Here is a 27,937-nt window from a genome sequence, read left to right as displayed (position 1 = left end):
AATGTAATTAAATAAGGAAAAATACTTTTTTAAGAACAAGGGAAATATCTCCTAATGATTAGTGCAGGACTTTGCCCCGATACATTTTAACGCATACTACACACATTAAAGTCCTTTTCAAAAAGTTCCTGTGGGAAATGACAGTGTCATTTGAGTCTATTAAAGCATCATCTGGTTGCACAAACTAGAAAGAGAAGTGGCCCTGTGGTAATACTCGTCTTTATCTTGGAGACCAAGAGGCCTTTTGCAAATTTGTAGTATCATTTCCCTAAACAACTCTGGACTGAATTGTACTTTAGTTCCTCAGTTGTATATTTTTGCGAGGCAGAAACATAAGCTCTTGTTTTTTTTTTCAACTGTTGCTGACAGAATCGAGATAACTTTTTACTCCACCATGTGTAATGAGGGAGCAGCATTAACAAGTGAAAGATGTAATAAATTAGACATCTCTTCATTTTAGAGAGAGAAGATGGAAACATCATTGGTTTTCTTTTCTCAATTAAGTATGTGCGAACCAAAAGAAAAAACTATTTTCAAGTTAATACACGGTTCAGGAAAAGAAGAAACGAGCAAAGAAGCCAAAATCAGGTAAAACCATAATTTTAAAAATCAGCGTTTTACTTTTAAAAATGTGATTGACATTGAATATTCGTTAGCACTTGTTTTTAAAATATCTGGTTGAAAATATATTGATCGTACTGTTACAACTGAAAGAAAGTATTTATTAGGAGTAAACAATTGTTAAATCTAAAGTGTTCTTTAAGTCCAAAAATTTTAACCACACAGAAGAACCAGTAATAATACTTACTGAAATATAATCTCAAATATTTTATAGCCATGGGGGGTGGGGAGAAACAAGTGTATTTCACATATGCTATCTTAATTCCTCCACAAACACAGTATTTAAATAAAACTCTCAGGAAGACTACTGTGAGTGTGTCAGGAGTGGAGGTGGGTGAGAAAGGGTGTTCATGTGATTACCAGTCACAAATCTGTTTGACAGTCAGAAAGAGAGATTTTAATTGTCATCCAAATTGTCCTGAAGCTTATGCCTTTTCATTACAGAGCTAAGGAAAAAAGAAATAGGCTAAGTCTTCTGGTGCAGAAACCTGTGTTTTATGATGATACTCCCTCCAGTAGATCTGGGCAATTGGCCAAAGAAACAAGGTGAATAACTTGTAATTATTTGTGGGGACATTTTGCTGATTCTATCATTAAAGATTTAAGAAAGAGGAAATTAGGGATTCCTATTTTATTGGAAATTATACAGTAATATAAGGAAGGTTAGAGATCTCATTTCAAAAAATACTAGAAATATTCCATAAAATTAAACTATTTTAATAGCTTGAATTAAATAATCTCATAAAAATTTAAAGATGCTCTTTTAAAATTATATGCCTGTCAATTTTAAATGATATATTTTACTCCTTATAAACTGATGAAATACTCATTAAGAGTGTGCACAATGTCACTGAAAAGTGCTATTCATCTCTTTCTTCAGTGGTTCGGAAAAAATGCCCTCGGTATAATATAAAGTAAAACACACAAAGAGACGTTTTGTCATTTTTAGCCATTTCTTTAGTTCAAAAAGAAAATGGAATAAGCTTATATACTAGGATAATACAAATTCTTCCAATCAGAAAATATGACCAATAAAAGATATAAGACAAATATATTCAACTCTCTCAATTATCAATTCTAAAACATTTATTGCATTAAACATTTCATATTTCTTACACCTTTAAAGCTTCATTAGTCAAACTTCCTGTATCAGCTTTTTTAAAAAAATTGCTGCATATTGTGGTAAAAGTTTCAAGGAAATTGCAGTTTAAAAAAAAAGTTTGACTAAAAGATACTGTCAGTTTAGGTTCTTCTATTTGCTGAATTAAGAAAGATAACTGACCTGGTTTCTTTTTCTTTGTTTTTAACTGAAGATATGATTAGTTTTTCTGTTATAAAATAAAATAATTCAAGACAGGATAATGTTATTTTAACACATCATCTGATAGACAAAATCCAAAAGAAGTTTGACTAATATTTTTGATCTTTCATATAATAATCAAAGGAGAAATCCTGTGAAATATGACTGAAAAGAGCAGTATGATAACATATGTTGCAGCAGATATATAAATAGACTTCCTGCATGTTCCAGTATAAAACATTTTATTTCTCAAACAGAGTCTCCCCTGAAGAAGCAATAAAGTGGGGTGAATCATTTGGAAAACTGCTTTCCCATAAAGGTTAGTGCTATTTTTTCCCAAATACTTTATTCTTTAATGTAAAAGTATATGAAATTTGTGTGTAACTGTACAAAAACAGGCTGTCATAAAAATTTAGCCTGATTGAAAATGTACAGCAATCTGAGTTTCTGATCCACAAAAATAACTAAATAATAGACTAGTTAACAAATAGACAGTATTTTTGTTTAAAAATAAAGAGTATTTTTCAAATATTTTTATGCTACTATTAAAAACTACTTTTTGTGGATGAAATATTTCTTAGTGCTGGATGAATAGTTTCATCCAGTTTCATCCACTGGATGAATAAAAATTTTCAGTGTTTATAATTTATGAATGAGAAATTTGGTTTTATTAAATCCCAGATTATCTATGTTATTTTTATTGTTAAGTGAACGAAAAATATAAACTAGTCCTCTTGATGGACATTTTAGAAACCTTCATGAGAAGAGATGTTGTTTTGCTTTTATAAATGTTCACTGGTTGAATCAGTCATCAGAATTTTGCAGAGGAGCTGAGGTTCAGATGGGCATTTAAGGTGGAACTTTGTAGATGAGATGGAAAGTAAGGACAAATACTGAGTTTGCTCAAGCAAGGGTTAAGAACAGGCTGCCAGAAATGCTACTTTTTAAGAGTCAACTTTCATAAGGCAGCAGGTGAGTAAGCAATTTTTTTCTTGCCTTTACTCAGATTTCTTTCAGGTAGGAAAATTGACAGGTTGAGCTGAGTAGGCAATGAAGTAAAAAAAAAAAACCCACAGGGTTCATGTTTCCCCACACTAAATCAAGCAGAGTCTGCTTAAAAAGCAACACTTTATCACTGCCAAATAGCCACAGGTTTCGTCTAGTCCACAACTTTTATTTGTATACCCAAGTCCTTCTATCCCTCACCTCATTCTTTGACTTAGCTCAGGCTGACTACTGTTTATAGCACTGTCCGTGGTTTCCGCATCGGCGGTGTCTACTGGAAGCAGATGCTCCTATTGCTGGGTCAGCTGGGAGCTCAGTACTTGTAATTCAGCCCCAGGTACTGTGCACTGTTCGCTGAAACCAACTTTTCTAGTCTGCCTTCATGTCCTGCAGTATTCTCATCCCTAACTGTTCACCCTACATAAGGTTTTGGTGACTAGTTCATGTTCATGTTCTCCTGAGTTTACTGACAGAGAATCCTATTTCTGCAGATAATCCCCAAAGACTCTCCTGCTTCCAATGAAAATAGGTTTTGCCTCTGAATTGTTATATTGGCTCAGAGAAAGAAAAATGTAGGTAGAGAAATCAAGGCTTAAGTTTAGGCAAGGATGTCATCAGTGATGATGGAGAGCTGTGGTAAGAAAGGAAGTTTATGCTGAAAAAAGTTAATGTGTTACTCCACCCTCATTTCACTGTAGTGCTCTATCACTCCCTATTTGGAGAAAAATAATGTGAACAGCTTTCTTCAACTACCCACTTTGCTTCATTCCCAATATCCAGTCACGTCTTGACTTTTGTTAAAATTCTTGCCAAATGTATGTCGAACTTGCCTCTGGTTCTCATCTCCATGGCGACTGAGTTCAGGTATTTATCTAACTACAGCCTCTGTGAAACTTTCCTCTATAATTCATGCCTTCCAAAACTTATTTCTTTTTTTTAATCTCCTATTATTTCCAACACTTGGACACGACTCAGCTCTTGAGCCTCTTCATTAGTCAGGGAAGGAAAAAAAAAGAAATGGAATTCACTTTTTTTTTTTTTTCCTAATGTGAATGTTTATTGTAAGGAAACATGACTTTTCACATGTGGATCTCCAAACCCAGCACATCACCTGGTAAATATTAAGTGCTTGAGTTATAGAACAAGATCTGTTGCTGGGAAAAATGTTAGTCCCGGGTTCCTTTAGAGATCTGAGTTCTGGTTCTCTTCTGTAGGGCTTCCCTTGTGACTCAGCTGATAAAGAATCTGTCTGCAATGTGGGAGACCTGGGTTTGATCCCTGGGTTGGAAAGATCCCATGGAGAAGGGAAAGGCTACCCACTCCAGTATTCTGGCCTGGAGAATTCCATTGACTGTATAGTCCATGCGGTCATAAAGAGTCAGACAGGACTAAGTGACTTTCACTTCACTTCTCTTCTGTAACACAATGGTTGTATAACCTTAGTTAAGCTTCCTAATCATTTTTACATTCAGCTTCCTCAACTCTAAATGGAGATAGCAACGTCTTTAGTGCCAATATAAATAAATTTCTCTCTGGATTAAATGATATGTAAGAAGCCAATAGCTGTTTGACACTATTCAAATGTAAATGGTTTCTGTTATTATAAAAAATAATTATAATCTTTTTCTGTAATAATCTTTTTCTGTTATGTTATCTACTCCAAGCTGTATTAACATCACTTACAGGGTTAAATTTCAGTGGGAGGAACTATTATCGCTCATGATCAAAGTGCTAATTAAATTATATTGGACTTGCAAAAAATTATATTAATGGTATTCTTTTCATCAATCCCCCATATCCAGTTTTTCTAAATTGCAAATCTTATTGTAATATTAAACTATAAAACTTACAATAGTCACCTAGAAAATCTCATGGTTGCAATGGTTAAATTCAGCTCATTTCTATTGACTTAAATGTAGGCCAGAAAGAAAAAAAAAAAAAAGAAAGTTCCTATAGTCATGCGCACACATACACACACATCAAAACACTTTATCAGATTTTATAGGATTTTCCTTTAGTTAAATGTGTAATTTTCTCAAATTCTGTATGTCATAGTTACACAAAGGAAATGGAAGTGTATTAAATTTATTCAAATAGGAAGTGAAGTGGTAAGTCAAAACAAAATACAAGAGAAATTTGAATATTTCACAAAAATGCCCAATCCTAAAACCAAAATAGAGTAATTATTGGCATTTTAAGGAATGGAGCCATAGAGTAGATGGTTCTTATGTTAGATTTTAGGGGATTAATAAAAAATTCACTGGCTGGACAAAGAGAGAAAGAGATCATCCAAGCAGAAAACCAACACAGGCACAGGCATTAAACAGTGAAATTTTATTTAGTGAACTAGAGAGAACATAATTCTTTATTGAGAAACATAATTTGAAAAAGGGTGGCTGAGGATGACAGATAATAGACAGACAAGACTAAACAGAAAAAACATTGTTTTTGCTATGCTCCACAGAAACCAAAGAATCCATGGAGTATTTTGATAATTCCACGATTATATTCAAATTTCATTCCTAAAATGTAACTAAATTCTCCTATAATTGATAAAAAGCACAAAACATAAAATCCAAGGAAATATAATCAAAGTAGGGACTTTACTTAATAATAGTGAATCAGTATTTGTTTATTAATTGTAATAAATGTACCTTACCAATATAAGATGTTAATAATAGGAGGGAACTGCAGGTGTGGTGTGAGGCAGCTCTGTCCAAGTTTCCTAACTTTTCTGTAAATGTTACCCTAAAAGCAAATGACCATCTAAAAAAAATGGACTCAAACATGTTATATAGTAAATCTAACACAACACAGTCCATAAATAATTTTACTTTTGTTCCTCATGTGTTTCTATGCAGATATTAGGATAATTTCCCCCTCCTTTCCCTGTTGATTGACAGATTTGTCTGAAATGGCAAAATAAATAATAAAAATCTGTAATTTAATGCTATTCATATATATCAATGATATAGTTTAAGAAAAACAAAAAGAATCAATCAAAAACCAGTATCAGACTATCTGTTGTTCATAATCATCAGTTTCAAATTTAGTCATCAATCTTCTTATTTATGGACTTTATGAAAATAAATGTTACCAATATGAACTTAGCAAATCAATAAATTCCAATAAAATTGTATACATATATATATATATTACACTCACACATGTAAGTGTATTTGTATGCATACGTGTATATGGTTCTGCTTAAGACAGTTTTGAAAGTAAAACATTGCTGCTGAATAATATCACGTGCAAAACAATTGGCAAAATGACAAATTTTGAAAAAGATTGTTTTAAAAAATGCCTATTTTTTAGGCATTTCATGTTTCATGTAGGCTCTAGAAAATCATTAAATGGAAATTATGTAGATGTGTGCAAGATTTCAACAGGCAGAGAAAAAGGCAGGAAAAACGCCAGAGAAATAAGCAATTTGAATGTAACCTAGGAGAGTAAACAGGTCTCTTTCATTGAGGCAGAGTAGTGAACAGACACATTAGAAGATCAAGTTGTGAACAAATTTCAGAAGAGTTTGTTAGTTAGAAGTCTTACTCTGATGGACAGAAAGGTAGAATTCTATGCATATGTTAAGGACTACATACAAGGCTGTTACAAATGTCAAAGTTAACTTCAAGGTAAGGGCTATTTTGGAAAGAAAACGGATGAACTTGATGACTGACTGACTGTGTATAGATGTTGTAAAGTGAGATGGTGAAGAAACAGATGAATAAAAAGAATGAGTCAAAGACCCCTAGATTTTGTTCTGTATTAATAGGAACATAATAGTGCCTTTTATCTATCAGAAATGGGGGGGCGAGATTTGGAGAAGGTAACAGGTTAGAGTTTGAACTTTATTGCTGATAAACTTTATCAGAAGTTTTGCAGGATTTTATAGACATACATCTAGAATATGGAAGAGTGATTGATTATAGAAAGATTTTCTAACCATCTCATATACTTGATACTTAATATTTGAAATAGAAGTTTATTTCCTGTGAAGGGAGTCTCTATCAATTTAAAAAGAAAAAACATGCCTGTTTATTTCCTTTTTTCCAGCCATTACAAATAATACCATTTTTTTTTTAGCCTTTTTATTAACAAGTATTGGCTTGGACTTTTTGCACCCTAAATTGTGATTATACTAAGCTTCATTTTGAGGATAATTCATAACAAGATAAGATAAAAGTAGAATATGTAAATCATCTCACCCCCTTGATTTAACAATATGAGCTGATTATACTGTGGAAAATACGTATCACTGACTTGGAGTAAAGGCTACAAGGAAATGCTCACTTCTCCTTTGGGCAAGGAAATGAGCACTTCTTACACTTTTCACCTTGTGGTTTTTCAAGTTACCCTTCCCAATTTTCAGTTACTGGTGTTCTGCAAGATAAGAGATTCCAGGGTTCTGCAAAGTTAAATTTCTGAATCAAGCTGACCTGTAACAAACAAGCAGTTACTTAATCTCCCCAAAAACAAAAGGTAAAGTCCAGTCTAAATCATAAATGGACCACACAAATACATCAATATTGCAAAAGTAACCACAACATTCTGTGGCAGGTCAAAAGCCAAATATCAAAGGAGAAGCAAGGTAACCTAGTATTTAGCATATTACACTGTACTTGGGTTTTCAGCTTCAGCTTCTTGACTTTTTGTTTCATTTGGTTTCTTGGCATCAGAAAAATACTCCAACAGATGCCAGAGTTTCAATTTAGAAGCATGCAATTACAAGCATTTTGTTTGTATGGCACACTGAGCCAGCTTCTTCCAGGGCGAATTCTAATCCCAGGTTCCATCAAGCACTTCTGGCAGAAGCATCACCACCGCTTCTTTCTGAAGAACTCTTTAGTAAGTTATTGCTTCTGTGTGAGAAATGGTTCCATTGTGACCTGACTTTATGCAGCTGCTCTGAGTGCCTAGAGAAACAGGAAATAACCAGTATGCTGGGATAATCCTGCACAACATGGCGTATAATTATTTAAAAAGTCACTTACTTAAAGTTTTAAATAAATGAACTTTCTTCTCATTCATCATTAATTTGTTTCTCTATTTAGTATTTATTCTTCCCTATTATGTTCGTATTATGCCAACAAAATCTATTCACTCATGATTAACTCGCCACAAACACTTGTAGCACACAGCGCTTTTCCTAATGTTGATGCTGTGACTTCATTTCCAATGTCTGTGTCAAGCTCAGGACTAAGCACAGTAACAAAGGGCTCCGGATGATATTTCAAAGCACAGCGACTGTGCAGAGCTAACACTCATTCGTGCTCTGTGGATTCCTGAAGGATGATATTTAAGTAGCACTTACGTTATTTCTGGAAAGCTTCTAAAAGCAATCTTAAGCAATTTGGTTCCCCAGGTGGTACAGTGGTAAAGAATCTGCCTGTTAATGCAGGAGACATGGGTTAGATCCCTGGGTGGAGAAGATCCCCTGGAGAAGGAAATGGCAACACACTCTAATATTCTTGCTGGGAAAATCCCTTGGGCAGAGGAGCCTGGTGGTCTACAGTCCATGGGTTGCAAAGAGTTAGACACAGCTGAGGCACACACACACACAAACACCAGAGTTAGTCACCCCTGCAATTTTCCTTCCTTAGTCATTGGTCTATACATGTCTGTCTTGCCTGTTAATCTCCATATTCCTCAACAGTCAAGACTTTGTTGTTTTATGGCACTTGAGTGATAAATGTTCTATAATTGTCATCCAAATAAACCTAGGTTCAAACCTTTGTACCATCTTTCTCCACCTGTAAGATTCAGGGCAACTTAACTCTCTGAACTTCAGCTTCTTCATCTGTATAAATGGGTAGAACAGGACTTACTCTTAACTCAAAATGGATTAAAGACCTAAATGTAAGACCAGAAACTATAAAACTCTTAGAGGAAAACATAGGCAGAACACTCGATGGCATAAATCAAAGCAAGATCCTCTCTGCCCGATCTCCTAGAGTAATGTAAATAAAAACAAAAGTAGACAAATGGGACCTGATTAAACTTAAAGCTTTTGCACAGTAAAGGAGACTATAAGCAAGGTGAAAAGACAACCCTCAGAATGGGAGAAAATGATAGCAAATGAAACAACTGACAAGGGATTAATTTCTAAAATATATAAGCAGCGCATATAACTCAATACCAGAAAAACAAAAAACCTAATCAAAAAGTGGGGAAAAGACCTAAACAGACATTTCTCCAAAGAAGAAATACAGATGGCTAACAAACACATGAAAAGATATTCAAAATCACTCTTTATTAGAGAAATGCAAATCAAAACTACAATGAGATATCACCTCACACCGGTCAGAATGGCCATCATCAAAAAGTCTACAAACACTAAATGCTGGAGAGGGTGTGGAGAAAACACTCTTGCACTGTTGCTGGGAATGTAAATTGATATAGCCACTATGGAAGATGGTATGGAGATTCCTTTAAAAACTAGGAATAAAACCACAATGTGACCCAGCAATCCCTCTCCTAAGCATGTACCCTGAGGAACCAAAATCAAAAAAGACACATGTATCCCATGTTCATTGTAGAACTATTTACAATAGCTAGAACATGGAAGCAACCTAGATGTCCATTGACAGATGAATGGTTAAAGAAATTGTGGTACATATACACAATGGAATATTAATCAGCCATAAAAAGGAATGCCTTTGAGTCAGTTCCAATAAGGTGGATGAACCTCAGTTCAGTTCAGTCACTCAGTCGTGTCCAACTCTTTGTAACCCCATGAATCACAGCACCCCAGGCCTCCCTGTCCATCACCAACTCCCAGAGTCTACCCAAACCCATGTCCATCGAGTCAGTGATGCCATCCAGCCATCTCATCCTCTGTCGTCCCCTTCTCCTCCTGCCCCCAAATCCTTCCCAGCATTAGGATCTTTTCCAGTGAGTCAACTCTTCGCATGAGGTGGCCAAAGTATTAGAGTTTCAGCTTCAACATCAGTCCTTCCAATGAACACCCTGGACTGATCTCCTCCAGGATGGACTGATTGGATCTCCTTGCAGTCCAAGAGACTCTCAAGAGTCTTCTCCAACACCACAGTTCAAAAGCATCAATTCTTCAGCACTGAGCTTTCTTCAGAGTCCAACTCTCACATCCATACATGACTGCTGGAAAAACCATAGCCTTGACTAGACGGACATTTGTTGGCAAACTAATGTCTCTGCTTTTAAATATGCTATCTAGGTTGGTGATAACTTTCCTTCCAAGGAGTAAGCGTCTTAATTTCATGGCTGCAGTCACCATCTGTAGTGATTTTGGAGCCCAAAAAATAAAGTCTGACACTGCTTCCCCTGTTTCCCCATCTATTTCCCATGAGGTGATGGGACCAGATGCCATGATCTTAGTTTTCTGAATGTTGAGCTTTAAACAACCTACTATACAGAATGAAGTAAGTCAGAAAGAGAAAGATAAATATCATATTCTAGTGCATATATACTGAATCTAGAAAAAATGGTACTGAAGAATTTATTTACAGGGCAGCAGTGGAGAAACAGACATAGAGAACAGACTTACGGACATGGGGAGAGGGGAGGAGAGGGTGAGATGTATGGCAAGAGTAACATGGAAACTTGCGTTACCATGTGTAAAATAGACAGTCAACAGGAATTTGCTGTCTGGCTCAGGAAACTCAAACAGGGGCTCTGTATCAACCTACAGGGGTGGGATGGGAGGGAGACGGGAGGGAGGTTCAGAAGGGAGGGGACATATGTACATCTGTGGCTGATTCATGTTGAAGTTTGACAGAAAACAGCAAAATTCTGTAAAGCAATTATCCTTCAACAAAAAGATAAATAAATTTTTAAAAATTAAATGGAACTTCCCTAATCAAAGGCACACAGCAATGCACCAACTTATAAAAGACTCAAAACTTGCAGCTGCTGTAATTAATATCATTGCCTTTTCAGTTTATATTACAGTTTTCAGGTTCATACTAGGTGTTTCACAAACAAGAGATAGATGAAGGAAGTTATTTTTAATGAGTAACACTTTCGGTTGTCTGGCATATGGATGATCCCCTTTAGGTGTCAATATAAAAAACAGTTTATTATACTTGAGATTTATTAATAGGAAAATAATAGCCATTTCCTCCTAAAATTGTCACAGTCATTTATCAACTGGCTTTAAGAATAATCTAGTATTTAAAAACTGATTAGTCCATGCTTCCATGTGATATATGGATAGAATAAAATGCAAAAAAAAGCCTTTTCCTTCACTGGGGTCAAAGTAACTTTATTCATAAACCCAATAAAACATATTCTTAGTTGCCTCTCTCCAATCTAGATCTGACCTGGAACAGACCGTTCTGTGGTAAGGCATTTTATTTGCTAACTTTGCTTTAATTTCCATTTAAATAGTAACAGAGGAGCAGTTAGGAACAAAAGGGGAAGAGGCAGTATCTGCACCAGGAACAGAGCAATACCTCCCAGTGACAGGCTTTGAAAAATCAGAGTGCACTTTTGCACATAACCACTTTTGCTTTCTTACAGTTACCTGAACATGTTCTCACAATCATTGTGCTGTCTCTCCTGGTAACTAGTCAAGGGATTCTCCTTGGAAATCTATTTTATAGCAGTTACCAAGCAATTTAAAAATTTCAGAATTCTATTAAAAATGCAAAGAATGTAGATAATTATGAGAGATTAATTAAGAGAGTACACATATATTTAGTATTCAATCCAGTAAAAAGTGGATGTTAATTGGAGGACAAAAGGGCAAGCATTTTAGAAATTTGAAAGAGGAAGGAAGTATGGGTGGTAAGCAGTGGTTTTTGGTTACATTAAAAATTCATCAAGGGGAATTCTCAATACATTTTTTTTAAAGTTCTGGCCAGAAGCTGGGACATGACTAAGTAATTGTCTAAAGTTTAGGTTGAGCCAATTGGTCTACAGATGGTTGTGTATGTTGTGATTTTGCTTTCACACACCTAATGTTGCCAACATTCTGTTGCAGTTTTTATTTAGGGGCTGAAAGGCCTGTTGTGCCTTAGTTTCTCTAGGATTATTAGAGAAGAAGGGGGAAGAGGGACAGAAAGTAAAACCAGAGATTGTGAAACAAAACTATCTTTCTAGTCACATAAATAGAACAGAAAGAAGTTTTCAAGCTGTTGCCAACCAGTAGCCAAATGAAGCTTATTCAGCCTGTTTTCTAAAGTCATCAGCCTGGGGCTCCAGCTTTACCCGAAGTCTTGAAAGGTTGCTGCTGTGATGGTAGTTTTCAAAAATTAAAGGAATGTAATCTTCACAATAATAATGAGTCAAACTGCTTTTTCAGACATTCAGGTACTGAGCTCCAGAGGGAGAAAGGAGTTGTGGAAAGGAAAATCAAATCAGAATACACTAAGGAACCACAGTCCCTATAAGTGCCAACGGGTCATCAAGCCAGGGTAGAACCCATACGTCCGACCCCCTGTGTTCACTTTGACAGCTATTTTGGCTTAAAAATAATAAAAACAGAAGTAAATCATTAACTTTACTCTGAAATATACACATTTTTAGGTATCTGGGGAAAATCTATCAAAAAGCTTCAAGGAATCATTATCCACTTATATGTCCCTGCTACATTCTGAGCAAATCACACTACTCAGCAAGAGAAATAAATCTTGAAAATCAAACACTAACTGTGCCGGAGAAGTAAGAAAAAGAGTAGCTCAATATCACCGACATTGATCGTTCTTCCTACTTTTCAGCGACTAGAATTTGTTGACTTATCCAGGAAGCGTTCAGCACTAAGGCCTCCTAAGACAGTTGTGCTTGACCAGGAATTATCTTACTAGCATCTAATCACTGTGGACAAGCTCTGGGTTGCATGTCAGTCCTGGGATGCCTTCTCAAATTCTTATGGAGACTGACCTTTGCCTGTCTTCCTAGTTTTTTCAGTAAAGTTTAGCCGCTAACATCTGGCGCTCCAGATCAATTTACTGAGGGAAAGAAACGGCAGACACTCCCCTTATCCCAGTGCAAACACGGATGGACGGAGCTGTGAAGTAGAAGAGACCTACATGGCTCCTCCATTAGGGTAGTGGTTGGAGAGATTCCATACCTAAGAGGGAATGTCTGTAGGTTGTGTCACTTCTGGCTACTGATTTCTCACGTTAAGTGCCTGGATCTCTAATATAATCAACAGTTGCTTTCAACATTAAAAAAGTGCTTCATGCCAAAGAGGACAAGTTCCAGATATAGAAGAAATACATGGTGATATACAACACATGATTTGAGGACTGCATTTGTTTCCTGTGGCTGCTGTAACAAATGATGGCAACTTTAGGGACTCAAAACAACTCAAACATATTATCTTGTAGTTTTGGAGGTCAGGAGTATAGCATGAACCTCACTAGAAAAAAATCAAGGTGTCAGCACACTTTTGTTATGTTTTGAAGGTCTGGGGGAGAATCCCTTTCCTACTCACCTGGGTTCCCAACAGAACTCAGTTCTTTGAAATTTTGGACCAATGTCTCCTTAATCCTGCTCTAATTAAGGTCATCTTCACCTTCTGGGAGCCACCACATTCTTCGGCTTGGGAACATCTTCTTCCATCTTGGAGGGCAGTAGCAGTGTTCCTTACACTGCACCTCTCTAGTACACTTCTCTGCCCTCCTCTTCCACTTTGAAGGGTCGAGTGATTAGATTGGGTCTGCCTGGATAATTTCCCCCTCTCAAGGTCCTTAATCTTAGTCATATTAGCAAAGTATTTTCTCCACAGTGAGGTAACATACTCACAGGTTCTGAGAATTAGGCATGGACTTCTTTGGAGGACCGTCGCTCTACCTCTGACAGAAAATGTTGCCTTCTAGAGAAAGTTACACTTCTACACTACGTTTGTTTGAAAAGTGAGATCTGGGACAATTGTGTTTATAAGAATATCAGTTTCCTCAGCTATGTAGATGAACGTAGGATATATTCTAGACATCTGTTGTGAATACTAAATGTAATCATGCATATAAACAGCACTCAGCCCTCAAAACCTCTAAACATGTTATAAATGCAAACCCTTTTAGCTATCGCCATAATTCTACCATATCCATTTTTCTTGCTTCACTCAGTATGGAACTTATTATATTACAAATAACTATGGACAATGAAGAATACTTCTAGAGACCAGTGAATAGAAGAAATGAATATAAGTTGAGAATAAATTGAGTAGACAAAGAAAGCTATCATTTACTTCACAATTTTTTTAGCCTTAATGCTAGAATATATGTTTCTCCCTCTTTAAATTGCTGAATATTTTGTTCAGAATCTTTACAACTACGACCATTGGTCTATAATTTTCTTTTCCTTTTTCTTTCTTAATTTTTATTTCTGGGGTGGTATTCATGTTATAATTTTTAAGTTTTGGTATTAAAAGTTATTCTCTCCTCTTAAAATAAGAAGGAAATTATTCATCCCTCCACTGTTTTCTGGAAGTCATGTAAGATTATAATTTTTTTTTCTTACATTTGTGATGAAATTCGCCAAATCTGGGCCCAAAGATTTTTTTTTGAGGGGGAGGGGAGGGATCTTTATTATAAAGATCTATTTATTAATTAGAGCCTCATATTTTCCACTTCAGTGTCAGTTTGGATAGGTTTTTTTTTTCAAATAATATTCCCATTTTAAATTACATTTATTGACATAAAGTCATTCATAGTATTTACTATCTTTGTAATATCTCTAAGATTCTGTGATAATACCACTCATTTGCTTCCTACTATTAAACAGCCTCACTTGGGGTTCTGTTTTGAAAGAAATAACTTTCAGCTTTGTAAGTTTTCTCTGTGCTTTGTTTTCTTATATAGACTTCTGCTATGTTTTTATGAATTTTTCCTTCTACTTATGGAGGTCTTAATTTGCTTCTGGTTTTCAAGCTTCTTAAAGTAGAAACTTGGACCATGTTTTATTAGTAAAGTACAGCATTTCATGCAGTAAATTTCCCCATAAATACAGTTTAAACTATATTTCACAAATTTTGATGTGCTATATTTTTATAATTATAGTTTCTAATCTCTCTGGTGATTTCTTCTTTGACCTATAAATTATTTACATGTATAATTTTATTTCCAAATATTTGGGGACTTTTATAGCTATGTTACTAGTTGATTTTGATTAAAACCCTTATGGGCAAAGGACATACTTTGTAAGATATCAATTTTTTTAAGTTTATTTAAATTCATTTTACATCCTAGCTTGTTTTCCATCTTGGATAATCTTCCTCGTATATTTGAAAAGATGTGTTTGGTAGAATGTTGTATAGTTATCAATTAGGTCAATTTAGTTGATGTTCAGGTTTTATATATTCTCATTGACATTCTACTTGTTCTATAAATTTATGAGTGGATAGAATTAAAATCTATATCTCTAATTGTGACTTTTTCCTACTATCCTTAGATTAAATAATTTTTACCTACTTATCTTCTGGGTCTACTGATCTTTTCAGGCAGTCTTTAATCTGTTGTCACACTCATCCAATGAATTTTTTCCTTCAAATATTTTCCATTTTAGTTCTATAATTTCCATTTGATTGTTTTCTATGTAAGTTTAATTTCTCTGCTGCATTTTTGCATCTATCCACTGATTGTGTCTTTTTTAAACCTTACATTCTTCAACATATTAATAATAGCTTTTATAACATCCTAAGTCCAATTTCCAACATTTCAGATACCTTGTGGTCTCTTGACTACTTTTGTTATTGATAATAGGTCACATTAGGTATTTCTTGCATGCCTAATAAATATTTATTGCATATGAGCAAGGAGGAAGGTATAGAAGTCTAGATTATGCTGTCTTAGATTATGTTATTATTTTTCTGATTAAATCACTGGTGGATCCCCTTGATTATTTCTTATCAGTTTGATCTTTAGAACCAATCTCTTTTCAATGTATATTAGTTTGAGGACAAAGACTTTGCCTTTAAGCATAGTATTTAGACAAGAACATGACCTTGGTGGGGTGTCTCCATTATGGCTGGGTCAGAACTCTAGCCTCCCATACCTACACAAATTCCTGATCTCCATTTACCTGTCAGCCTCACAGCAGCTACACTCTTCTGGGCTTCACAGAGTTTGCCCTGCCCATGTACAGTGTGACCCTCAGCCAAGAATTGGCAGAGAACCTGCATGTAGACATCCAGGGACCCTTTGCATATTTATTTTTTCTTACTACCCTGACCCATAAATTCCAAACATGTTATGATCCCCAAACTCATTTCTGCCTCCTCAACAAGATTTTTAACTTTATTGAGCTCCATCTGCATCCATTCCAGCCTTATATGTACTCTCATGTAAAAAGGAAGAGCAAACCTAGGGGTCACTTCATATGTTTCTCTTCTCACACTGCTCCCAGGCCTTGCTGCCAGTTATACTCTGTGAAAATGACTGTTTTGATATTTTGTCTAGTTTTATGGCTCAGTTCAGTTCACTCCAGTCACTGTCATGTCCGACTCTTTACAACCCCATAGACTGCAGCACGCCAGGTGTCCCTGTCCATCACCAACTCCCAAAGTTTACTCAAACTCAAGTCCGTTGAGTCGGTGATGCCACCCATAGGTTTTATGGTTATATGCTGTCAAAAGGCAAATTTGGTTCTTGTTACTCTATTATGGCCCTCTTCTTTTTTATAGTGTGAATGCAATATCTCTTTCTCTTTAAGGTGAGACTCTAGTTTAAAAATCAAAGCAAGGGTTTTGTCTACTGGGTACTGAAACAGGAGGGAAGGGGGCCGGGCACAACTTTTGAAAGAATGACATAGCCTGAGGACACAACAAAAACCAATAAGAATCAAATGGGTCCAAGATGGCAGACAAGTCAACTTTAACTAGACTTTGATCCTCAATCAGCAAGCTAAATGAAACACCCAGAGGCACCATGACAGTTCCAAGGCACCATCAAAAGACCAAAAAGTGGGCAGTGACCCAACTCCTGAAAATCTCCACCCCTTCCCCAGAAGAGTTGGAATAACCCACCCACTCATTCTGTTCATTTCAGTTCAGTTCAGCCACTCAATCATGTCCAATTCTTTGAGACCCCATGGACTGCAGCATGCCAGGCTTCCCTGTCCATCACCAGCTCCCTGAGCTTGCTCAAATTCATATCCAGCTAGTTGGTGATGCCATCCAACCATTTCATCCTCTGTTTTCCCCTTCTCCTCCTGCCTTCATTCTTTAACAACATCAGGGTCTTTTCTAATGAGTCAGTTCTTCACATCCCACTCACTATCTTATGAAATTAGCCAGCCCATAAAAGCTAACCACGCCACATTTCACAGGCTCACTCACCCTCTGTGATGGCCCATGCTATCTATGGAGTGTGTTTCTGAACAAAACCACTTCTTATCTATCACTGTGATAAGACAACAAGAACCCGAGTTTCATTACTGTGGGTTTTGGCTGGGTCTGAGTCCCAGCCATGTGAGTTAGAGTCCCAAGCAGGGTTTTGGTCCAGTTCAAATCCTGGCACATGTGTTCAAGTCCCAACATGATGAAACATTTTCAGCACTACTGGATCTCCAAAACCTAGATCAGTGTCCAGGAAATACTTAGCACTCAATAAATATTTTTTTCTCAATAAATTAATGAGTTGCTCGGTGGGAAATTTGGGATGACAACAAATTTATTTGATAAAATAGTTGACAAAAAAATTGGGAATATGCTTGAATAACCCACAGTGATATCCAAAATGGAGCTATGTACCTCCAGGAAGGCTTGTCAACTTACCTGAAGCCACACAGGCTGGCATTTTCCACAAAAAGCTAACCTTGCAGACTTGAATAGGAGCATGTCAAGAAGGACCCAACACTCAGTAGAGGCTCGCTTTGGCAAAACTCATGAGGTAGATATTTCTTAATAATATAGATTCAGAAATAAAACTGTCACTGGTAGCCACTTCTCTTCTGTGCACTCAAGAAAGGAGCCAAACCATAGTAAGATTTTTGCTTGACAAGCTTGAAATTAGAACATTAATTAAATGTTTAAAGGCATCACACTAAAATAAGGATTGACTTCTTAAATGGACTAGTATATTGTTAACTTCATATCTTTGGTGTCCATATGTATAATTGGACAAGATTCTTTGTGTTTTTTTTGTTTATTGCTGTTTAATGTTTCCTGGCTCTGACAATTTCTTTAAAAAGTATTCTAGAACTAAGTATTCTAGAACTGATATTTCATTAAATAAACAAAAACATACCCTAGAACTTTTGTTATTTTTAATGAAATGTTGTACTTTTCCTTTGTATTCAATTATTGCTTAATTGAGTGTTTTCTTCATGCTGAGGGTTTTTTTTTTTTTTTTTTTTTGGCAAATAAGATAAGGATCTTCCTCTCATGAATCTCATGATATAGAATGAGAAACAAAAATAAGCAAGCAAACTTTGCACACAATATTTGTTACCCAGTGTAACAGGAAGTCATATATGAAGGACACCCAACTTACCCTTGAGAGACTGGTGAAATCTTTCCAGATTTAAACCTCAATGGCTGATACAGACTAACCTGATGAAACCTGACTGATAAAATTGGAGTAGGAAGAGAAAATGTTTCCAATAGAAGCTAAAGACATGTGGGAAAATGGCACAGGAGTGGAACTCTAAGTTATTTCACTATGCTTGGAGCTTAAAGTGTGAAAAAGATAGTGGAATGAGAATAAGGCATTGCTGGGAAATTTTAAACAGTGAAGAAACATATTTAAATTTGTACTCTAGAAAGGTATTACTAAATAGAATGTGGATAATAAACTAGGAAAGTGGAGGGTTGGGAGAGAGGGAAGCAAGAGAAGACTGGAGATGGAATCATCAATTATTAACAGAAGGTAGTTAAAATTAGCTATGTAAAAGATTATCCTGATCTGAATAAAGGTAATTCCAGATTGCATTAAAATGAAAAGACAGGAGGACTCTCCTGGTGGTCCAATGGCTAAGAGTCTGTGCCCCCAAAGCAGGTGGCCTGGGTTTATTCCCTGGTCAGGGAACTAGATCCCACATACAGCAACTAAGAGTTCTCACATGCAACTAAAGATTCCACATGTCACAACTAAGACCCAGCACAGCCAAATAAAATAAATAATTAAATATTAAAAAAAGAGAGATGCATGATATATGAAGGAGATAAAGTTGACAAGATGTGATTATCAATTGGGTTGAGAAGAAAAAAATGGGGATCTGTGAGGATGTCAGCGTTGTGGGTTATGATGTTGAGTTGATGGTGTCATTAAATGGAAACATTCTGGGAAGCTTTGGGGTGAAGATAATGAATTCAGCTGTGATGTGATTATTGTGGTGGGAAATTCAGTGAAGGTGTTTATCAGGTAATATAAGCTTGGAGGTCAGGAAAGAGATCTGAGCTAGAGATGATTTCTGAAAGTCATCAGCATATTCATTGTCTTGAAGTGTTGAAGTAATTGTCCTGGAAATACAATTAAACGGAAGAATGAAGAAGGATAAATTGAGAAGTATTCAGAAAGGCAATTGTTGTTGTTTAGTCGCTAAGTCAAGTCCGACTCTGCAAACCCATGGACTGCAGCACGCCAGGTTTCCCTGTCTTTCACTCTCTCCCAGAGTTTGCTCAAACTCATGTCTATTGAGTTGAGGATGCCTCCAACCATCTCATCTTCTGCCGTCCTCTTCTCCTCCTGCCCTCAGTCTTTCCCAGCCTCAGGGTCTTTTCCAAAGAGTCAGCTCTTCGCATCAGGTGACTAAGGTATTGGAGCTTCAGCTTCAGCATCAGTCCTTCTGGTGAATATTCAGGGTTGATTTCCTTTAGGATCATGACTCATTTAGCTCATGACTGGTTTGATCTCCTTGCTGTCCAAAGGACTCTGAAGAAAAGCAACAGTCAGAGGAAAAAGAAGAAACTCAAAAGTGTAAGTGCTATAGAAAAATTATAAACATATCTTTGTCTGCTGACATAGAGAGATGAAGTAATATATGGATTGGAAAGAAAGTTTTCCACTGAATATAACAGTAAGTCATTTTGGTAAAAATTATTTAAGCCAAGTGTTGAGTAGAAACCACACTTTAGTGCTTAGGGAAGTAAATGAGTGGAGGGGATTAAGAGACCAACAACTGTATAAAGCTTACTCAAAAGACTTTGTATTTGCAAGGGGGAAGATATAGATCAGTAGCCAGAGAAAGCTGAGGTTAAGAGAAAATTTTCTTTTAATGATTTCATATGATGAGATTAAAATTATTTTGTTCTAATTAAATTTAACTCAAAAACACTTTATTGTTTTCCAAGATTATTTGTAACACCTTATCTTGCCTGTAGGTGCCAGCAATATGCATAAAATACAGAGGAAGGTAAGAGGGAAAGGAGTTTCAGGGAAAATGTTATAAGAAGAAGATACAGGAGAATAGACTAAAAAAGGGAAATAGAAAGAGGGGACAAAAGGAGAAGACTGTAAAGAATCCCCGTGAACATCACATTTAACCGGGGAACAAACAATGTTAAGCCAGAGCAGACAATTACATTAAAGTGATTGGATGGTATAAATTAGGAGGTATGCTGTCCTAGAATCCTAGGAAGAAGAATATTTCAAAAAGGAGGATTATTGTTATTATCAAATGCTGCCAAGTGAGAAATCCAGACAGAACTCATGCCTCCTGCAATTTCCTTTTGTAATAACTCACCTGTAAGAGTAGAAAGAGAAGCCACAACCACATGAGAGTTGGATCACTAAAAAATCTGAGCACTGAAGAATTGATGCTTTCACACTGTGGTGCTGGAGAAGACACTTGAGAGTCCCTTGGACTGCAAGGAGATCAAATCAGTCAATCCTAAAGAAAATCAACCCTGAATATTCACAGGAAGGACTGATGCTGAAGCTCCAATACTTCGGCTACCTGAAGTGAAGAGTTGACTCATTGGAAAAGACTCTGATGCTGAGAAAGATTGAAGGTAGGAGGAGAAGGGGGAGACAGAGGATGAGACAGTTGGATGGCATCATCAACTCAACAGACATGAGTTTGAGCAAACTCAGGGAGACAGTGAAGGACAGGGAAGTCTGGTGAGCGGTAGTCCCTGGGGTTGCAAAGAGACAGACATGACTTAGTGACTGAATGAGTGGAGAACAAATCTAAAGAAAGATTACTGGGAATCATTTGTATCCAACTCAAATGTGAATTCCACTGTGAGAATTTATCTGAAAAATCTAAAAGGAACATTTTTATCTTTTATTAATACTCCTACAATGAATGCCCTCTTCTCTGTTTCAATACCATACAGCTGAACAGCTTCACTTCTCTTATCCCAGAGAAATAAAATCTTATATGTCTATATTAAAAGATGTATACATATATGTTTATAGCAACCTTATTGATAATAGCTCCCTAAAACCTTCAATGACAAGTGGAAGTGAAAGTGACAGTCGCTCAGTCGTGTCCGACTTTTTGTGACCCCATGGACTGTATACACTGCCAGGTTCCTCTGTCCATGGAATTCTCCAGGCAAGAATACTGGAGTGGGTAGCCATTCCCTTCTCTAGGGGATCTTTCCAATCCCGGGATATAACCCAGGTCTTCTGCACTGCAGGCAGATTCTTTACTGTCTTAGCTACCAGGAAAGCCTTCAATAGTTCAATGGTAATGGTTAAACAAATCTACATCATGGAATACAACACAGCAATGAAAAGGAGGAAATTATTGATATATTGATGCCTCTCCAGAGAGTCATGATAGATGAAAAAAGCCACCCCAAGCAATATATACTACTTGATTCCTCTTATATCATATTCTTGAATTAAACAAATTATTACAATGAAGAACAGATTATTGATTCCTAAAGTTTAAGGAGAGGTTGGATATGGGGAAAATGTGAGTATAACAGTAAAGAAGCAACAGGAAATATCCTTGTAATCATGGAAATATTCTATATCTTAACTATATCAGTATCATTATCCTATTTGTGATATTTTACTACAGTTTTATAAAATGTTATATCAGTGGAAGCTGGGTAAAGGGTACATGGGCTCTTTTATGTCCTATAACTACATGTAAATATACAATTTTCTCAAAGAAGTTTAATGTAAAAAATATCTGTAAGTCAAAAAGACTAGAATATTGTAAATAATTGAAAGAGAACTAGTTTTAAAGTCAGGTTGTCTTAATGTTGAATTCTGAGTCTGCCACAGTTTTAGCTATGAAACTTTACCTAATTGAGCTTTAAAAATATTTTAATCATCAAGATCATCAATACCCTTATCACAATCACCATCAAAACTCAGAGTACTTACTATGTGCCAGTTTCTGTTTTAACCACACTTTGCACATTTTGTCACATTTAATTCTCTAAACAGCTCTATCAGGCAGATGCTATCATTATCTTCATTTTAATACTGAGAAACCAAGTCACGGAAAGGAAAAGCAATTCACGCAACACCACCTAAGATAAGATAAGAAAGTCACTCAGTCGTGTCCAACTCTGTGACCCCATGGACTGTATGTAGTCCATGGGATTCTCCAGGCCAAAATACTGGAGTGGGTAGCCTTTTCCTTCTCCAGGGGATCTTCCCAACCCAGGAGTCGAACCCAGGTCTCCTGCATTGCAGGTGGATTCTTTACCAGCTGAGCCACAAGGCAATCCCACATAGTCACTAGCTGAACAAGAACTTGGACCCTAGCAGTCTTCCATAAGACTTGATACTTGCCCCTAATGTTCACGGGTTTCAGGACAAAAGTGAAAATGGAGGCCCCATACTACATTTCTAGATGCTTAACAGTTATCAGTCAGTTCAGTTCAGTTGCTCAGTCGTGTCCGAGTCTTTGCAACCCCATGAATCGCAGCATGCCAGGTCTCCCTGTCCATCACCAACTCCCGGAGTTTACTCAAACTCATGTCCATCGAGTTGGTGATGCCATCCAGCCATCTCATCCTCTGTTGTCCCCTTCTCCACAGTTATAGATCAGGCTAATAAACCTTTAAAAGCAGATACTCTATCCTTCTGTTTTGATACTTGGCAGATTAAGTTTGATTTTCAGATTCTCATACTCTTCTCAGTTCTACCCCAATAGCAAAGCCTGCCTTCTTTCACTTTCCACCCATGGTTTGGTGCCACATTGTGAGATGCCGCCTATCACATTTGGGTGAGCACACTAGCATGCAAATTCAAGTCCTGTCCACATCCAAGCCTTGGAGTGTGCATTCCACTGGATCAGGTGCCTTTGGTGGATGAACTTGGCAGAGTCTATGTAAATCCTGGAAACACAAAGTCTTTTTTACAGAGAATTCTAAGGCCCTGAATTTAAGAAGCATGGTCTAGAAGTTGTGATGGTCTCCAGCAGGAATGGCTCCTTGGCTGTATAGAATAACCCTACCACACACAGCCCAGGGAGAGATATGGCTGAAAGAGACACAAGTGTCAGCGTGTGTGCATGCTCAGTCATGTCCGACTGTTTGCAAACCCATGGGCTGTAGCCCACAGAGCTCCTCTGTCCATGGGATCCCCAGGCAAGAATACTGGAGTGGATAGTCATTTCCTTCTCCAGGGAATTTTCCCTACCCAGGGATTGATCCCATGTCTCCTACATTGGCAGGTCAATTCTTTACCACTGAGCCACCAGGAAAGCCCAAAGATCCCTGTTCCTCATGTCTAAGTTTGATACTGGACTTATTTCAACAGAAATGGTACTTCTTTTTCATAGTCATGAAGAAATCAGCTAATTCATACATGGTCCATCATTGGAAAAGACCCTGGTGCTGGGAAAGATTGAGGGCAGGATGAAAAGGGGGTGACAGAAGATGAAATGGTTGGATGGCACCATTGACTCAATGGACATGTTTGAGCAAACTCTGGGATACAGTGAAGGATAGGGAAGGACATTGACTCAATGGACAGGGAAGGACATTGATTGAATGCACAGTTTGAGCAAACTCCAGGAGATAGTGAAGGACAGGGAAGCCTGGCGTGCTGCAGTCCATGGGTTCTCAAAAAGTCAGTTATGACTGAACAACTGAACAACAACTCTCATACATTACACAGATGTATGCTGTGTAATGAAGAAAGTGAAAGTGTTAGTCACTCAGTCTTGCCTACTGTTTGTGACCCCATAGATCCTACAGGTTCCTCTATCCATGGAATTCTCCAGGCAAGAATATTGGAGTGGGTAGCCATTCCCTTCTCCAGGGGATCTTCCTGACCCAGGGATCAAACCCAAGTCTTCTGCATTGCAGACAGACTCTTTGAGCCATCAGGGAAGACCAAGATGTGTGCTACTGCCCTGAATGAGAGAGAAGACAGCACACCTCTTCTGCTAACAGTCATGATAAACTTTAATATAAAGTAATATGTTTTCTCAGAATGAATATTTTATAGTTAAAATATGTCATGTCTTTTCTTGGTAGATGGGCTGGAGACTTTTACCAGATTTCTTAAAACTGAATTCAGTGAGGAAAACATTGAATTTTGGATAGCCTGTGAAGATTTCAAGAAAAGCAAAGACCCTCAACAAATAATTCGTAAAGCAAAAGCAATATATGAGAAATTTATACAGAATGATGCTCCACAAGAGGTAAAGATGATTCTAAAAATGTACATTTGTTTGAAAACTTTTTGAGAGAATATGACTTCATCAAATCAGTACTTCTGTACATTCTACCTCATTTTATTGCCCTTCACTTTTACTGCATTTTGCAGATACTGTGTTAAATTAAAGGTTTGTGACAGCCCTGCCTTGAGCAAATATATCAGTGCCATTTTTCCAACAGTATTGGCTCACCTCCTGTCTCTGTGTCACATTTTGATAATTTTTGCAATATTTCTTGCTTTTACATCATTGTTATGCTTATTATGGTGATCTGTAATAAGTGTTCTTTGATATTACTACTACGACTTGCTTAAAGCTCAGATGATGGTTAGCCTTTTTTTTTTTTTTAGCAATAAAGGATTTTTATTTAAGGTATGTAGATTGTATTTTCAGTCATAATTCCACTGCACATTTAGACTATCACATAAACATAACTTTTTATGCACTAAGAGACCAAAAAATTGTGTGACTTGCTTTAGTGAGATATTCTCTTTATTGAGGTAATCTGGAAGGGAACCCAAAACATCTCTGAGATATGCTTGTATATAGGTTTCTATATACAAACAGAATGCATTATAAGATAAATAAGATAAAGATACTGCCATGGAAAGAAAGGTATAATTGAAATTACTCCTTGAGATATTTTTATTCTAGACTAAGAGTGAACATTAAGATTTGTTTATCATATTAATCACAGCACAAGTAACCTCTTGTAGAAACTAAACATTTTTACACGTGGTGAAGGTACAAGAAATCAAGAAGCTTGTGTCATATACCATTTTAATGTTAGTTCACATACCTGTGAAAAGTTTAAGTTGCCCTATAATTATCCCCATACCTTAAAATAGATGAAAAGAAAATTTCATAATAGAAAGATAAGCTAAACCTAATGTGGTAATGAATTCAAGTGAAAAAACAATTGTGATTTTTTTTCTTTTTTGACTGCAAGCTCAGTATGAGGTAACTGTATGAAAGAATTACTAAAATGGCTAATAAACTATCAAGTATTACTTGATTATCCTTGAATATGAATTAGAGTTTCTATATTTCTAGTATGTGTTCAATAAATAGAGTCTTTTCACTGAAGGCTAGAACTTGTAGTCTGTCACTGTTAAGATTTCTGTTTGACTATAAATTGGTATTGTCCACGAAGTAGCATTGCCTGTATAGACATCATTTTGCGTGAAATGACACTTATTTTCTTAGTTTCAGTGTGTTTCAATCTGTTTTGTGTTTCAATGTATTATCCTGTTTTCCCCAAGGCCAAACTTATACACAGGTAAACAAAAGGGCTTCCCAGGTGGCACAGTGGTAAAGAATCTGCTTGCCAATGCAAGAGATGCAAGACACTCAAGTTTGATCCCTGGGTTGGGAAGACTCCCTGGAGGAGGAAGTGGCAACCCGCTCCAATATTCTTGCCTGGGAAATCCCATAGTCAGAGGAGCCTGGCGGGCTACAGTCCATGGGGTCTTAAAAGAATGGGACAGGATTGAGTGACTGAGTATGCATACATGCAAACAAAGGCAGCTGGTTATGTGGTGTTACCCATCAAAGAAAAGGAAGAAACCTACCTGAAAACTAAAAATTTACCACCAAATATGTCATCAGCATTTTGATAAAAAACCTTAAAGATTTTATGTCTTTAAAAGATAGGCATTTTCAACACACGTGTACTTATAGGTATATAATAAAATGAAAAAAGCACTGAAATATAGCAAAAGCCTCACATTGAAATCCCAAATATGTCCCAAACACACTGTTAACCTTCAGGCAAAATAATTTAATTTCTACAAAGTTTAGTTTCCACTTTGAAAACGAGTTGAATCTAATGATCTCTAGGGTATGTACCAGTTCAATGGTCCATGATGCTGCATTAGCAGGGACCGAAAGAACAGGCTCACAGGAAGAGAAGAGCCAATGAAATGATAGCCCAGAATGAATCACTGGATTCCTAGGCCCACAACAGAAAACTCACCTGGCATCCAAGCGCAGTTTGCCCTCTCTGACCTGGAATCAGTCCTGTACTTCTGTTTCTCAATGTGTTTACTTAAGGAGACTGACTGTAATTACCATATTGTTGTTATTATTATCCAGGTTAACCTTGATTTTCACACCAAAGAAATCATCTCCAAGAGCATCACCCAACCCACCCTCCACAGTTTTGATGTTGCCCAAAGCAGAGTATATCAGCTCATGGAACAAGACAGTTACATGCGTTTTCTGAAATCTGACATCTATTTAGACTTGACAGAAGGAAGATCACAGAGACCAACAAATCTTAGAAGACGATCGCGTTCATTTACCTACAATGAATTCCAGGATGTAAAGTCAGATGTTGCCATTTGGTTATAAAGAAAATTATTTTTGCTCATTTTATTCATAAGCTTGTTCATTTGCTTCTAAGATATAGCATGTTTATGTTAACAAACGGGTATGTCTTTCAAAATAAGTGTGTCATTTGAAATGATTTAAAAAATGCAAATCAAAACTGTCATTTGTCTAACAATATACACTATATCTGCCAAGATATTCTGTAAAAGCTTCTATTCAACTTCATTTCATTCATAGTCAGAAAGCTGCTTAATTAAAAGGCAGTAAGGAAGTAATAACAGTGTTGTACAAGATTGTAAAGTTAAGTAAAGGTTAAACTTTTGCAAAATTGTCAACAGATTGACCAATTATCGAGTTTGAAATTTTTTCTAGAGGCAGACTATACAATGCTCAGATAGATGTGTATTGTCTATGACACTTTCTATAATGATGAAGCTTCTCTATGGCTTGATTATAGAAAGTATAGCAGCAATCCAGTTCTCATAATGGGAGAGGATGACCATTTGTTCTTGGGTGACTAATCCTGGCTCTTGAATAGCAATCTATCACCTCTGGTTATAAACCAGCACCAGAAACTTTTGGGAGGACACATTCATCTCTACAGAACTTCCAGATCATTAATAAGCTAGGTTGATCACTGATAATGTGGTCCACATTTGGGCTCATTCCAAAGTGAGCACAGACTCACCCAGTCACACAGGGCCACCACTGCTGGTCACAGAAACATGACCAGATGATGCAATAGCTCCAGGGAGGAGCATCTTCTCATCTGTGAGGGGAACTTGCCACAAAACAGTGGGTAGTCCGTCATTTCAATAATGACCAGAAGAGGTTTATCCCCTGAGGAGCCTTCATTTTTGGAATGAGAAGAAATAAAAGAGCAAGGAGTCCAAGGCCCTGAGAACTCAGGCATCTGCCACATTGGCTTATATTCAGAAAGTGTTCTTCCACTGATCATGTTTTTGTTCCAAATCTCATCTCACTGAATAATTTAATACTATACTATTCAAATAAGATGATGCTAATAGTTATATATTTCTCTTCCTATAAATGTGTGTGGCATGGTCTGTAAATGTTGGTATTTAAAGATGCCATACATTTGGTTTTGGCAAATGTTATTTTAGTTGAACTGTAAAATATAAGCCTGTATATCACCTATAGAAATAAATATTTTTAAATTTC

At 36.6% G+C, this 27,937-nt stretch overlaps 1 protein-coding gene across 2 annotated transcripts; it reads left to right on the top strand.

The window, feature by feature from the left end:
• The first annotated feature begins 255 nt into the window (after nucleotides 1-255).
• RGS18 (regulator of G protein signaling 18) lies at nucleotides 256-27,937 on the top strand. 2 transcript variants are annotated; one of them, XM_043924335.1, is made up of 5 exons: nucleotides 256-588; nucleotides 1,066-1,167; nucleotides 2,179-2,240; nucleotides 24,243-24,409; nucleotides 26,519-27,937. In XM_043924335.1, the coding sequence occupies exons 1-5, from the start codon at nucleotides 470-472 to the stop codon at nucleotides 26,774-26,776; spliced, it is 708 nt and encodes a 235-aa protein (XP_043780270.1). In that variant the 5' UTR covers nucleotides 256-469; the 3' UTR covers nucleotides 26,777-27,937. The 2 variants fall into 2 exon arrangements, with proteins under 2 accessions (XP_043780270.1, XP_043780272.1); XM_043924337.1 differs by lacking the exon at nucleotides 1,066-1,167.

The sequence above is a fragment of the Cervus elaphus genome, chromosome 14 (assembly GCF_910594005.1).
Source record: "Cervus elaphus chromosome 14, mCerEla1.1, whole genome shotgun sequence".
Taxonomy (NCBI): Eukaryota; Metazoa; Chordata; class Mammalia; order Artiodactyla; family Cervidae; genus Cervus; species Cervus elaphus.
The sequence above is the reverse complement of the archived record's forward strand: the minus strand, read 5'-3'. Positions and strand labels throughout refer to the sequence as shown.

What these genes read in the sequence shown, in the direction of transcription:
- RGS18 (XM_043924335.1), top strand. Translation starts at nt 470, where the DNA reads ATGGAAACATCATTGGTTTTCTTTTCTCAATTAAGTATGTGCGAACCA. An exon ending in AGCAAAGAAGCCAAAATCAG is followed by an intron (nt 589 to 1,065) that starts GTAAAACCATAA and finishes TTTTCATTACAG; the next exon opens with AGCTAAGGAAAAAAGAAATA. An exon ending in AAAACTGCTTTCCCATAAAG is followed by an intron (nt 2,241 to 24,242) that starts GTTAGTGCTATT and finishes TTTTCTTGGTAG; the next exon opens with ATGGGCTGGAGACTTTTACC.